The sequence below is a fragment of the Kryptolebias marmoratus genome, linkage group LG12 (genome assembly GCF_001649575.2).
Source record: "Kryptolebias marmoratus isolate JLee-2015 linkage group LG12, ASM164957v2, whole genome shotgun sequence".
Taxonomy (NCBI): domain Eukaryota; kingdom Metazoa; phylum Chordata; class Actinopteri; order Cyprinodontiformes; family Rivulidae; genus Kryptolebias; species Kryptolebias marmoratus.
The window spans coordinates 21,858,739-21,874,483 of NC_051441.1; the positions used below are offsets into that span (position 1 = coordinate 21,858,739).

At 39.5% G+C, this 15,745-nt stretch overlaps 1 protein-coding gene across 2 annotated transcripts in view; it reads right to left on the reverse strand.

Moving 5' to 3' along the window:
- Positions 1-2,611: 2,611 nt before the first annotated feature.
- rgs9a (regulator of G protein signaling 9a) overlaps positions 2,612-15,745 on the reverse strand; it is a gene marked incomplete at its 3' end in the record, with an annotated part of 43,836 nt that continues 30,702 nt past the window's right edge. For both annotated transcript variants that reach the window (XM_017441564.3, XM_025002946.2), the window contains 5 exon segments: positions 2,612-2,727; positions 8,467-8,580; positions 9,693-9,754; positions 10,008-10,037; positions 12,449-12,511. In XM_017441564.3, the coding sequence (XP_017297053.2) occupies positions 2,612-2,727; positions 8,467-8,580; positions 9,693-9,754; positions 10,008-10,037; positions 12,449-12,511 (385 nt within the window).

Here is a 15,745-nt window from a genome sequence, read left to right on the forward strand (position 1 = left end):
TCTGGTGTCTACATCTGCAGCACATTGGCTCATCCTGACTCGTTTGAGCTGTTGTAAATGTATCTGGATGGATAAAACTACACAACATGCAATTTGTGTCTCTACATGTTTACAGTTTTTCTCTGCTCTGTATGTCTCCTGTGAAGACACCTACACACGTGTACATGCACACTCAGGTGAGTACTTTAGAAATCCAAAAGGGTCAAAATTCACCACTTTTTCAACCTGTCTGATTTAAAATGTGTTTTAATCAGTCAGGATGCAGTACTTTTAGCACAGGTTGGCCCCTTCCTTCTGAGCGTCAGAAAACTAACACTGATTCTTGGTACTGAATGCCACTTTTTATGGAAGCAAATGTTTGTCAACGCAGCATTCAATGACAGCCATGATGCCATTTAATATGATATGTTCTCAAATTATGCAATGCTCTCCCCATGGTTTTCTCATACATTTAATTTAAACCCCAGTCATGCAGTCAGGAAGGCAGACGTATAAACCACACTAATTCATCCTAGATTAACTGCTACAAAGTGATTTGTTTCTGTAGCAAACATTGTCTCAGTCTGTTCTCCTGTACCAATCCCAGAAGCATTTTGATGCTTTTAAAGCAAACAAAAGACAACTTTTTTTCTGAGACTAATGTCACATAAGCTCTGTAGTGACCCAGTTCTTCCACAGTTCTTCCACAGGGACAAGAACGGGAATCTGGGGCTGATCATCCGGAGCCAGGCACTAATCCTGCAGTGGGCAACATAAGAAGTTTGTTTAGGGCCCAGCTCAGGGTCAACGTTAGGTGTTAACAATGTTCGGACATCAATTTCCAATCAGACAAGCTGTAAAAATGGTGATTTTAGGTCCTGTTGGCTTTCCCACCAGTGGACAATGAGCGTGTGTGTCAGAAATATGTCCCCCCAAACACTTGAAAAGCAAAATATCTGCATTTCATAAACACTGTCAGGGTGGTGAGCGTGACAACACTCCTCCTGTGAGTGCTGCATGTCCAGCCCCAGTTCAGTGGCTACTGGGTGACAGGTTTGACCCAGAAATACGCCCTCTGGCTGTACAAAACTCATCTTGGTAGGTAAACAAGTAGGCAGTGTTGTTCATGAGAACATTCATGAGTGACATTTATATTTTCAGGAATTTTGAACTTAAGAAGGTTCTGTTTTCGGGAGTGTTTTGTTTGTATGAACTTTAACACAATAGTTAACAATGTTTTGTTCAGGAGTGAACAGCTGCTATAACCTGAAAGATTTTCTTTGAACAAACTATCTTTAAAAACATTGTGACACTTGTTGGAGAACAGACAGGTGTGTGATGTGTGAGCAGCATGGTCAGGCTGTTACACACCTGCTTGGTGTTTACCCAGGTTTTAAGCATCAAGAGAGTGAAACCCTGGTTCTGTTTGCACTCATCTGGACAGAGCGGCAGGAAGGAAAGGAAAAGCCCAAGTGGGTGGAACTTTAACGTGTCCTTCCTTTTATTAATTCTCTTTCTGACTGTAATATTTCTGTAAGTATTTGTTGAAATGACAACACAAAAGCTGTCTTCTATATTTGTAAGTGGGAGGGTTGTCAAGTGATGCACTTGATAAAATCAAGAATTTATTATTGCAGCGCGCCCATCTTGTTTCCGTGATTAGTCACCATTTCAGACTTCTTTTGCTTTGTGACATTAAAACAGAAAAATATGTAAATAAGAGCAGCTTTATTGAATATTCACCCGTATTAAATCCCAGTATACGTGAACACAGAATGGGATAGACTATAAACTAAATCAGGAATGCTGGAATTCCTCCATGCAAAAAGGCCAAGTCAATTCCAGTAATTAAGCTGCGTTTGTTCAGGCTTTCTTGATGAAAGATCCAGCTCCTTTACTCTGTGAATGCTTGCTAACTTCTACTTCCCTCGCTTCACAGAGCCTGCTGCAGTTTCCTACAGGACCAGGGGATGGGGAGGAGGAAGGGTCTGCCAGAGTTTTCAGAAGGAGAGGGAGAGTGAGCGATGATGCCTCTGAAGAAGCTGAGAAAAGCTAAATTCTTCATTACATAAATGCAGGTGGCTAAATAAAATAGCAGGTAAAATTTCTATTATTAAATTTTTCATTAAGTGTTGCGCTCTCTCAGATCGAGCAAAGAAACTTGTAGGTTTCTCTATTTGTCTCACCATCACAACACACAGAAAGGAAGCATAAGGTCAAACAGCTTAGCAACTACCAGACCCAATTTTAGCTCAGCACCTGTAAATTAACTGAGTTGTAGCTATTTTTGTGTTTCTTAAGGCTAACCAGTTGTGGTGATCATCTTGAATTGGGTTACCTCCAAAAGGTAATCAGTTGTAAATGTACATCCAGTGAGCAGTTTCATTGAAATCTGTCCAGATATTTTCCTAACGCTACAGACAGATGAACATGCTAATAAAAACTGGCAAAAACACTGTCACTGCTTTGCTTCTGGCAGCAGGTGATAATTAAACTTGATAAGCCTGTATTGCAAACTAGGGTTACTCAAACAAATAAATAATTAAAAGTTAAACATTATTGCACTGAACCTGAAATGCTTCCATATTACATGTATGTGACTCTAACTGAAATGTAAAGCAGAGTGACATACCGCTGAACTCCTTCTTAAGGAAAATCTTGAAATCATCACGACCTCGCAGGTCCGTCAGGAGCTCAAACAAGCTGAAGGACCAACGTTCCACTCGCATCTTAGTGGGAACTTCAACTCTGAGAACAGAGGCAGCAACACTTAAAATACATTTACATTTACATTGCTGTTGCTGTTTTCATCTGAACATAATTTATGATATTTTCTTTTTATTGTTTAAATGTTGCAAGCATAGGTCTCAATCATCTCTTCAATAAATCTTTCTGTAGTTATTTGTTCTGTCTTTTGATTTCAACACCTTCAAGTGGTATCTCACTGAGCTACATCTGTTGGAGATCGTGATAAGATATGCATATTTTCCACTGCGCTCTCACTTTATTCTCAGTGTTTCCAATCAGCGAGCTGTGTGGCTGTGTCGAATGGCTGGTTTTTGAAAATCATACCTTATTTTTGTATGCACAGCTAGAAAGACTATTCTAGGCTATGCATGCTATTTTTTCCCCCCTCTCTCTTTCCCTTTCTATTTTTTATATATATAAACTACCATCTCGCCCTACTTGTTCGACATGGGCGGTTTCCACCTTCATTTCAAGCTCGGGTCCTTTACCTGGGAGCTTGAAGGTTCTGTTCAGTATCGTAGCTGTTCCTAGGACCACACTCTTCTGGACAGAGATCTCTGAGGTTGTTCCTGGGATCTGTTGGAGCCTCTCTTCCAGTTTGGGGGTCACAGCACTGAGTTCTCTGCTGACCACTGAAACCACTGAGCCCTTGACTCTCCACGACTTCTCTATTTCCTCTTTCAGCCCTTGGCATTTCTTGAGCTTCTCGTGCTCCTTCTTCCTGATGTTACAGTCGCTTGGGACTGCTACATCTATCACCACTGCTTTCTTCTGTCAATGTCCAGCTGGTTAGCCATCACCTGTTTGTCAGTCTGGATCTGGTAGTCCCACAATATCTTAGCCCTGCCATTCTCCACCACCTTAGGAGGAGTCTCACACTTCGACTGTGGGACCTCCAGTCCATACTCGCTACAGATGTTCCTGTACACTACTCCAGCCACTTGGTTATGGTGTTCCATGTACACTTTGCCTGCCTGCATCTTACATCCTGCTATTATGTGCTGGACTGTCTTAGTGGCTCCTACCTCCTCCTTTGGCCCTAATAACCTGGCCAAAGGAGGAAATAAAAGCCACTGACATATACATTATATATATATATATATATATGAATAAATATCAATGTTAGTTGGAGTACTGCTCTACTGGCACCATCACAGAGACCAATACAGCAATAGGGATCCTTGAAATGCTTGGCTATAAGATCAAGCCTACAACTAATAATACTATTCCAATGGACTAATGGAAGACAAGGCAAGAACAAAGTCCAAACCATCAACATGTATGCAGTGCTAGTCGTCAGATACCCAAAGAGGAAAAACAAGAGTAACTAACATGGAAAGATAACCCCTTGCACAGTATGTACCACTGAGAGATTAATAGGATCTGTTCTTTTTGGTAATCTCTGTTTATTTTATGATCATGTTTCCTCTCATGTTACTGTAGAGCTGTGTATCCTTGTGTTTAGTTTATTCACTGTGCTTAGTATTGTTAGTTCTTGTGTAGTTTTTCTCCTTGTATCATCATTCACCTGCTCTCAGTTATTTGTTGCTCACTGATTTTTTACTTGTCAGCCTGTCGCACTCATATGCACCTGGCCTTAGTTTGTAATCAGTCACCTGTGTCCACTTACTCATCACCCTCAGTCCTCAAACCTCCCTCCCTCCAGTGACACTCTCCAGCTCCTCCTGGAGGATCCCAATATGTTCCCAGGCCAGAGAGGATATACAGTATAATCCTTTCAGTGAGTTCTGGGTCTGCCCCGAGGTCTCTTTCCAGTGGGACATGCCCACTGGGCACCAAAGGGAGGTGTTCAGGAGGCATCCTAATCAAATGCCTGAACCACCTCAACTGACTCCTTTTGATGCAAAGGAGCAGTGTCTCTACTCTGAGCTCTCCCCAGATGACAGAGCTCTTCACCTTATCTCTAAGGCTGAGCACAACCATCCTATGATGGAAGCTCATTTCAGCTGCTTGTAACCCAGGATCTCATTCTCTTCATCATGAACCAAACCTCATGACTATAGCTGAGGGTTGGAACATAGATGGACCAGTAAATCAAGAGTTTTGCCTTTTGACTCAACTCTTTCTTAACCACAAACGATCAAACGTGGAATTACTGCAGACGAGGCACAATCTGTCAATCCATCTCCCGCTCCATCCTACCATCACTCGCGAACAAGACTCCCAGATACTTGAACTCCTCCAGGTGAGGCAGAAACTCATCCCCGACCTGGAGGGAGCATTTCACCAGTTTTCTCTATGTCCTCGGACAGAGAGTAGTTGACTCTCATCCCAGCTGCTTCACACTTGGCTGTGAACCGTCCCAGTGCTGAAGGTCATGGCGTGAAGACGCCAACAGAACCACATCTTCTACAAAAAGAAGAGATGAGACCCTGAGGTTCCCAAACCAGTTACACTCCTCTCCAGGACTGTGTTTCTGGATATCCTGTCCTTGAACACTACAAACAGGATCTGAGACAAGGAACAGTCCTGGTGGAGTCCAACCTGCACCGAGAATAAGCCTGACTTTGTGCCAAGAATACAGACACAGTTCTTGCTTTGATTATACAGGGACCAGATAGCCATTAAAAACAACCCAGGTACCCCATACTTCAGCAGCAACCCCCACAGAATGCCTCAGGGAACATGATCATAAGCCTTCTCCAGATCTACAAAACACATTAGCAGCCCCACAAGGGTAAATATCTGGTCTACTGTTCCACGTTCAGAACAAAAGCCACACTGCTCCTGGATCAGAGGTTTGGCAATCGGTCGAAGCCTCCCCTCCAACAACCTAGAGTAAACTTTGCCTAGAAGGCTGAGAAGTATGATCCCCAATAGTTGGAACACACTCTCCAGTACTCCTTTTTAATAATGGGAACCACCACCCCGGTCTGCCACTCCACAGACGTTGTCTCAGTCCTCCATGCAACCCTGAGAAGATGTGTCAACCATGACAGCCCCACAACGTCCAGAGCCTTCAGCAACTCTGGGTTGAATCTCGTCCACCCCTGGCGCCCTGCCACCCTGGAGCTTTTTAACAAACCTTGATGACTTCTGCCATAGTAATGAACTTATCTTCCCTTAAGTGCCCAGACTCTGCCTCCTCAAAGGTGGACATGATGGCCAGATTAAGGAGATCTTTGAAGTGCTCCTTCCACTGTTCGACAATATCCCCAGTCCAGATTGACAGGTACCAGTGACCTTCAGACCACAGCTCCTGGAAGCTGCATCTGCAATAGAGGCCTTGAATATGGCCCATTCCATGTCCCCAACCTGGAAGTGAAGTGATAACCTGGGAAAGCTCTGAACCTGATACCAGCAATGGACCTCATCTCTTCCTTCCCTCCTCCATGCAATCTCAAGAGTCAAATGAGTCCATACAGCAAAATTCACCTGGTATCCTGTCAAGCAGAACAATAAACTCCCTACATAAATCTTTTTGGTGGTTGACCGTGGTCAAAGATGTTAATGAGTATGTTTCAGTCTGTTTTATTTTTCCACAAAGTAAAAACAGTAACAGACTCCCATTTGGTCTACTTCAACCTTTGCCCACTTACAGCCATCCTTGGTCACACATCTCTTTGGACATTGTTACAGGCCTAACTCCTTAAGATAAGTTTTTAGTTCACTTGTTATGTAAGTGACAAATTCCAAGTTATTTTGCAATGATTTGTTCAATCGCCAGCATTTAGTTGTTGGTCTTTGGCCTATGTTTCATATGTTTCATGATAGTGCAAGTGGCTCATAGTCAGAGATAGCTATTGGGAATAGCTTTTGTCTTCTATCCTATGTAAGTCAGGTGTGAATAAAAGATGTAATATTTGTTTCTGGGAAATTTGCTTGTCCAAATGTGTTTCAGTGTTCTGCTCATTTTGGATGTAGGGGTTTTTAAGGAGCTTTGTCTAGCCATACGTGCATTCATAGAACAGTTGAAATCACCACCCAGTAGTGATACCAGAGCCATTGAATAGAAATATTGAGAGAATTACGGTATATGTTTATCAATTTCATTTATAAACCCATTTACCATGATAAATCTCCCTTCTGAGTGTTTAGGAAGTTAGCTGCTATAAAAGAAGCCTGACTATGTACTAGTACACATGTTTTCTCCTTACAGATTGATATGAGGAGTAAAATACTTTGTCTGCCAAAGAGTTCTTTAGTTTGTCAAGTTCAGAATGTGATGTGTGCGTTTCTTGAAGGAAGGCTATATGGCATTAGTGATTTTTCAGCTCATTGAGGACCTTTTTTCCTCTTTATAGGACTGTGAAGGCATTTGACATTATATCGTAGAATTTTACATCATCCCATGTCTACTAATTCAATTTTCTATGTACAGTGGGAATAAATTATACATACAAAAAAAGCAAAGAGGAAAAAAAAACTTCAAAGGTTTAGAACTTGAAAGAGAGGTAATAAAAAACATAGGTATGTGGCTGTATAATGGCAAAAATGAAAAGAATATTAATTTCCTTTTGCTTTAATTTTTGGAACAAAATCTATGTGGAACAATGAAACACAGTAGAACAATTACAAAATATTATATACTTTTAATATAAATATCAAATACTTTAGCTGTTGTGATAGAGGTCTAGTGTAGACCATAGGAACTTATAACCAGATAGAATAAAATAATTGAGGGAATGAGGTAACAACACAAGAGAAACTTTTCAGTAATGTATATCTTTTGATGCTTATTATACTATCATGCCAAAACACACATAAGGATACATTCAGTCAGCCCTGTGTTTCAGAAACTGGAAGGATTGCTTTCCTCATGTAATCTAGGGCTTTCTCTGCATCTAGGAACTCTTTTTGTTCATTACTGTATACTGTAACGTTTCAGTGGGTGGCCAGTTCCATACTGGACACCCAGTCTTCCTCTGAGAATTTTCCTGACATCTGTGATTGCAGCTCTTGCCTTTGTGACACCAGCTGTGCAGTCCGGATAAATGACAGTGAGGTTCCTGCCAGGGTCTCTGGCTCGCCTCAGGATATCTGCTGCCTCTCCCTTGATGATCTGAAATTTATCCCTGGGTCTTGTCTGTGTCAGACTAGTGTTCATGCTCCACAGTGACATCTTTCTCCAACTAGAAACCTTCCTTCATTATCTTAGAAACAGCTGTTGTGGAGCTTGATACTTGTTGCTCAGGTACACTTGCAGTTGGTACAGTCCCTCCTTGTATATCCTTGCATTTTTCGATTAATACGTCCACTTGTTTGTAAAGCTCAGTTATAGAGGACTACGCACTGTCAGTGCACTGTTTTCAGTTCTTGTATTTCCTTCTTCTGTGAATAAAGTCATCCACCGTGGCCAAATTAGTTCCTCTTGTATCACCAAGGAAATGTATTTTCTTAAAAAAGAAAGAACGCAGGCGCTTACTGCTGCAATGTCCATCCTTGTTTCCTCTGAAGGCAGAGCTTGTTTGACCCGGGTCACTTGAGAGTGACCGTTGACTGAAATCGTATGAGTTTTTGAAAATTCAACACCATGAAACTAGGAGGTCAAATTCTGCATCTTCAGCATTAGACTGGATTTTAGAGTGTTGTTTTTGAATGAAACTAGAAAAAGATCTGCAATGTGTGTGTGTGTGTTTGTTCTCTAGTGCCCTCCCCAGTTTGGGTTTCAAAATAACTACATCTGTTGTAGAAATGTTTCAGAGTGAATATGATCACTTTTATTAAAAATACATTTAAAATGACTGAAGACTGATTTAAAAGAAATTGTGTTTTTACCTCCTCATGTTAAGAGTCCAGTATGCATCATGGTCTGTTAGCCAGGGATTACTGGGTAGACATGGAGCCAAGAAAGGGTCATGGTTTTTGTAGGTTGTGATGTATTTGACCAACCTGCAGAGAGAGAAGCATTCTTAGGTCTTTTTGCACCAAAAACAAGAAGTCTTGTATCAAATGACTCTGCAGTAGTTGTGGGAATCTGTCAGCTCTGGCTCCTATCTGTATTCATGCAACAATGGCTGCTAAATTATTGTACAAGCATCTTTTGGCTTTTTATCTACTTCAGGATACTAAGCTTAATAGTTTAATGTCCATCTTTGTGAGTGTTACGATGTTAAGCTATCTGAACATCTGAATCTCTGTGAGGTCAGAATGACTTTCAGAGGCAGTACATTCTACTTTTTCATGTAAATTATGTAGCAGTTAACCTATATCTCACTTATATATGTACACAGAAATCAGAATCAAAGAAGCCATTTGAATTAAAGATGAAACATCTTCAAAAAACAAGAGAAAGAAGTCCAGTTGTCCTCCATTTAGGGTTAGGGTTAGGGTTACTGAGGACATGAATCAGGACAAAGTAGAGTCATGCACTACATCTGTTGTATCTGGAATAATGTGCATGTAACCCTTCCCAGTGAAAAAGTAAAGCATTAAATGGTTATTATTGCCTGCCACCAAAACTGAATGACTACGTTTTTGCTTAAGTACTACGGTTGTATACCTATAACTGGCTGCCACAGGAAACACAAAAATGGCTATAACTCTATCAGTTTTACAGATATTAAGCTAAAGTTTGGTATGTTAGCAACTGGAGTCTTCCTTAATATATTCTGAGCATGATATATCTCCAATATTGCATGAGATCTTGCCTAATGTAATTTATGGGTTTGACCAAAATGACTTCAACTCCATCATTTCTCAACATACTATTGTCTTAGAATAAAACTCTGTCATAAAGGGTGGTGAGAGATATGCATTCCTTCAAGGAATACCAGGCCTTTATATATTAAGGGTTGCTATGGGAACCTTCAGATACAGGTCAATAACAGATCAACAAAATCCAGGAGACTATGAAAACAAAACTATCCAACAGCAACATCCAAAACATTATGTAGCTCTATTGTTTGCAGTTACAAGATGCTAAGTAATCTTTATCAGAAAAGCATAAGACATCCTTTTTTGCTGCATCACGTTTTCCTTGAGAAGGTTCCAGAAAAACTTACGCTCCGAGAGACACACTAGACTTGACCCTTGGCCTCATGATGGCTTGTTGGTAGAATATGTTCTAGAGTAAAACAGGAAAACAAAAGTTATTTGCATTACAAAATGCGGAAAACACTAAGAGGATTTTAAACTATGCACAATCATTTGTTTCTAATAGATGTAAAAATGGAGGAATGTTTTAAAGTTAATCTTTTAAAACATCAAAGTGTTAAGGCAGTTTGATGGAGTTGCCATACAATAATAAATATAATCATTAGTAAAGATTAGAATACTTTAAAATGTCAGTAAAAATTAAATAATACTGTATGGCTTACCACACGTCTGTATTGATCAAAGGTGATTTTCTGTGGGAGAGGAAGAAAAAAAAGTAAAATGTGCCAGTTGCACATATGATTATATAAAGAAGCAGAAGCTGTTCTAAATCTATGATACAGTCATAGTCATGACAAAAAGGTAAAACATAACAAATAGCAAGTCCCACTCCATCAATTAAAATTCCCTTAACTTATATATGTTTTTAAAATTAAACTTTTCAGTTTTTGACTATTTTTTTAAAGCACAACAATAAACTGGCTTGCAAGGTGACATTGTCTTCATTCAGGAAATAAAGTAGGGATCTATAAGCACAAAAAAGAGAAAGTCCATCCTCTTTCAGTTCTAGAGTTCAATGTATAAGGATATATATATAAATATATATATTTTTAGCAGGTTCTAAAAACATTCAAATCTAACTTCAAGTGTGAATAACACAACCAAATCCACCATATTATTTCTTAAAGGGGACCTATTATGCAAAATCCACTTTTTGCATGTTTTTGTACTTCCATTTGGGTATCTACTGCTTCTGGAAACTGTCCCAAGCACAAAAAAGCCCAACCCAACTGTTTTTAACAATAAGTAAATTTTTTGGTGTCTGCAAAATGACCTGTTTCAAAAACCTTGAAATTGTTGCATCACAATCCCTGTTACCTAGCAACCCCAAGCTGAGCCCAGCCCCTCACCTAGCAACCCAACCCAAACTCCACCCACTTTATTACAGGAAGATTCTGCTGGTTTTACTGCTGAAAAATGTCTGCTGGAAAAGGAAAATGTTCTGTTGTCGGCTGCGATATAGAACATGTACTTGTTCTCCTAGTCACAGAGAACAGAGCTGAGGGGCTTCATTTTAGTTTGGATGGCAATGTCCCCGCCATGTTGCCAAAGAAAGTTGTAGTTTGAACAGCCCAGCTGTCCCAGAAACATGCCTCTGTTAAAGTCACGGCAGGTTTGTCTGAACTAACATTAGAAATATGTTAATAAAAGAGAAGAAAAGTTGGAAAAAAATACCTGATCTTTACCAGGCGGCCGTCTGGACACTTTTCGGGTTTAAACCAGCTGATTGCTGGTGTCCGACTCGACGAATGTCGGTTCAGAACCGCTAAGTGCCCATGTTCCAAAGTCAAAATCCTCAGAGTGTGAATTATTAATGATATAAATGTTCATCAGATATGCAGTGTTTAATCCTAAAGTGAGTTTTTATGTTTATTAATATAAAGCGTTAGTGGGATGTCGGATATTGGGCGGTAGGGGCGTGGCCAACAGCAGCTTATTTGCATAATAGTGACGTAGGCCAAAAACTGCTCATTCTGAAATGAGCTCAAAACATACAGAACAGATCAGATGAAATCTCAATATCTGAGAATGATTTTGTGTATTAAATGTAATGAAGATGTCTTGTATAGACCACAGACTTATCCTAACTTGTTCAAGGAAGCATAATAGGCCCCCTTTAAATAAAAACAAAATGGAAAAGCTATTTGGTCCAGTTCCTGATCCAGCAGCTTATGGAACTTTTTTCAGCAGCAGTAATTCTCTGTCAGGGTTTTCTGTATGACTTTATCAGATCATTTTAATGATGTTCTGATACAGAAAACCCTAGAAATGAAAGAGGGTGGACTTTCTTTTTCACACTGAACACACAGAAAACTTAGACAGGAGCTAAACTAACCACAACAGTTCCTCCTTCAAGATCGGGTGTTACTCACTCTTGCAAAAGTTTTAGACACATAAGTTCATATATTTGTTCTGTTTCACAAATTAACTAAAACAAATATTTTTCTAATTTTATTCATGATTGAGTACTAATGCAAATACTGCCAAAAACAAACAAAGAACTGTCAAATATGCAGGATGCTGAAAAAATGATTTAAAAGGTAACATTAGAAGAAAAGAGAGTCTTATTTGCTACACCACCACACCATAAAGCCACAGTTGGGTATAAAAGTCCAAGATTCTTGTTTTGTTTTTGTTTCAAACATAATTAAACATACTGCACTGCAAATAATTTAGGGTTAGTTCTCTAAATGTTCCGTTAAATGCAAGACGAATCAGTGTTTATTATTTTTGGCCACTTGTGTAATTTGATTCCTGACCTAGATGTAGTGGAGATCCTGAAATGTTTTTTTTTAAACCCCTTGAGTTTACATGTTTTGTAATGATTGAACTCTGATTAATTGTAACATTTCAAATATGACAGTAAAAGAGTTCATTTCTTTTAAACTAAATTTTGGACCCTTGGACCCCACTGTGTGGATACAAACACTCATTCATCTCATCAGAATAAAGAGGACTGTTTGAAAGAAGAAAAGATAAAAAAAACAAGAAAAAGAAAAAAAATGTGTTAATATTTTCCAGACAAAATATTCTATATAATTATGTAAATAACATCATATGACTTTGTGTGTGTGTGTGNGGGGGCTGTTTACTGACCTGGTACCTCTTCTACACTCGGGTCAATAAGTCGGTCTGGGCCACAATCCAAAGCACTCTGAGTACAGCGCTAGACACACACAAGACATATGTAAACTAAATACACAGGTAGTAGAGCCACAGCACAGTTCATGCTAACAAGGCAACAATTTGTGCCACCGTCTTAGTATGTGCTACATGGTGTTCTGAGTTCCTGCCAGTATGTCAGCAGGCCATACATTTAAAAACAAAACAACTAAACTCAGCCAAGAAGACCAATGTTTGGCTATTAACTGTTATAATTATCAGAACATAAACTTCAAAGAAAGTGGTATTACATTCATCTTTTTTGCCTTTGAAAATACTTGTCTAATACACTATTATTATATCAGGGTTATAATTACTGTAAAGCAGGTTGCTGAGAGTCAACCACCTAACTGAAAATATACTATATCATCAATATTACACGTTTTCTGAAATAATACCTATTAGGTAAGTACAAACCGGCGGATTTCAAAAAAGTTGGGATACTAAACAAATTGTGAATAAAAACTGAATGCAATGATGTGGAAGTGCCAACATCTAATATTTTATTCAGAATAGAACACAAATCACATATTAACAGTTTAAACTGAGAGAATGTATCATTTTAAGGGAAAAATATGTTGTTTCAAAATTTCATGGCGTCAACAAATCCCAAAAAAGTTGGGACAAGGCCATTTTTACCACTGTGTGGCATGCCCCTTCTTCTTACAACACTCAACAGACGTCTGGGGACAGAGGAGACCAGTTTCTCAAGTTTAGAAATAGGAATGCTCTTCCATTCATGTCTAATACAAGCCTCTAACTCTAACAAGCGTCTTGGGCCTTCTTTGTCGCACCTTCCTCTTTATGATGCGCCAAATGTTCTCTATAAGTGAAAGATCTGGACTGCAGGTTGGCCATTTCAGTGCCCGGATTCTTCTCCTACGTAGCCATGATGTTGTGATTGCTGCAGAATGTGGTCTGGCATTGTCTTGTTGAAAAATGCAGGTTCTTCCCTGAAAGAGATGACGTCTAGATGGGAGCACATGTTGTTCTAGAACCTGAACATAAGTCTCTGCATTAATGGTGCCTTTCCAGACATGCAAGCTGCCCATGCCACAAGCACTCATGCAACCCCATACCATCAGTGATGCAGGCTTCTGAATGGAGTGTTGATAACAACATGGGTTATCCTTGTCCTCTCTGGTCCAGATGACATGGCGTCCCACTGTCAAATCGTGACTCATCTGACCACAGAACAGTCTTCCATTTTGCCACACTCCATTTTGAATAACTCCTGGCCCAGTGCAAATGGCTGAGCTTGTGGAGCTTGCTTAGAAATGGCTTCCTCTTTGCACTGTAGCGTTTCAGTTGGCAATGGCGGATGGCATGGTGGATTGTGTTCACTGACAATGCTTTCTGGAAGTATTCCTGAGCCAATTCTGTTATTTCCTTGACAGTGGCATTCCTGTTTGAGGTGCAGTGACGTTTAAGGGCCCGGAGATCACGAGCATCCAGTAGAGTTTTACGGCCTTGACCCTTAAGCACAGCAGTTGTTCCAGATTCTCTGAATCTTTTGATGATGTTATGCACGGTTGATGATGATAACTTAAAAGTCTTTGCTATTTTACGCTGGGTAACACCATTCTGGTATTGCTGCACTATCTTTCTGCGCAACAATGGTGAAATTGGTGATCCTCTTACCATCTTGGCGTCAGAGAGACATTGGAAAAAGGAAATTGAGCATATAAGGAACAGTTGGAAGACTAATTAACACTAATTAGGTCAATTGACAACATGATTGGGTATAAAAAAAGCTTCTCAGAGTGTCAGCCACTTATTGCTACTTGTCCCAACTTTTTTGGGATTTGTAGACACTGTGACATTTGGAATCAACATATTTTTCCCTTAAAATGATAGATTCTCTCAGTACTGTTGATCTGTGATCTATGTTCTATTCTGAATAAAATATTAGATGTTGGCACCTCCACATCATTGCATTCAGTTTTTATTCACAATTTGTTTAGTGTCCCAACTTTTTTGGAATCCAGTTTGTAGTAAGTTCTTTCAGCTGCTGCCTTCTTCAAGGGGCCACAGCACACAAACAATTTGGAAATTGTTTTACACTGGATGTTCTTCCTGCACCTGGGTTCAAACCTGCAACCTCCGGCTGAAAAGACTGCAGCACTGACCACCAAGCCACTGCAGCCCTTAAATACTTATTAGTCTACCAACTTGTTTTAGCTACTTTATGGTTAATCTAACAGACACTGGTAGCAGAATTCTGGTTAGACTAAACAGACATTTAATTTCGAGGCCATGTGAAGTATGGATGCCGAGGGTGCTGCAGCACTCCATGATGAATGCCAGAATACATGCATGTCCAAATAATGTACATAGTTAAAGCACTATTTAAAAAATTAATGTTTACCTTCTAATATTTTCAGTTTAGAAAATGTGGTATATAAACCATAAACTTTATAAATAAACTCTTATTAAATATTTGTGTGCAAAATGCAAAACCTTAAAACATGGTGCTTTCACATACCTTTTTTAAGAATCTGTTTAGGATGGAAGGGACATTTTTTTGATTGGTAACTTTAAATTGATTATTAACATTGATTTGACAAAAAATATTAACTGTCAAAACTGCAGAATGTTCACAAATTGTATTAGTATTTTAGTAGCGAGGAAGTGAGCACTGAACTGGGTGGTTTGTAAGATTGTGTTGAGACAAAAGACAGCATAAGACAAAAAGTGGATGTTTTTGAGACTGAAGCTGTTTTAAGGCAAAAGTCTTTGCCTCGCTCCGAGCAGCCTTTCTCATTAGAAATAATTTCCTTCCCTACAAACTGAGGCTGTTTAAAAAGCTACAACAAAGATAAAATATAGTTATTTCTTTCCACAAAAAACAAAAAAACACTTTTGAAGAACTATTCCTTTAAATTTCTGTGAGCGGTAATGGACAAAAGTCTGTTTAATCATACTTCCAGATGACATCTATCAGAACATTAAAGATCTGTTCCTGTTGACTTGGTGCCACAAACCACAGGGGACTTTCTGAGCTTAGACAAGTTTGTCTTAATGGGTTAAAGATTTAAGAGCACCTTTGTAGTAACTGAGGGTAGAGTTCAGGGGTAGAAATTAGCGCCCGCCACCGGCCAAATGCGGGTAAATATTTGAAGTGGCGGGTGAATTTGATCAACACACACGTCACTGTGGCGGGTTGGCAATGTGAACAGAAAAGGTGTTATTTGTCCTCTTGACATATAGGGGGCAGCAATGTGCTCGAGTTGCTGCT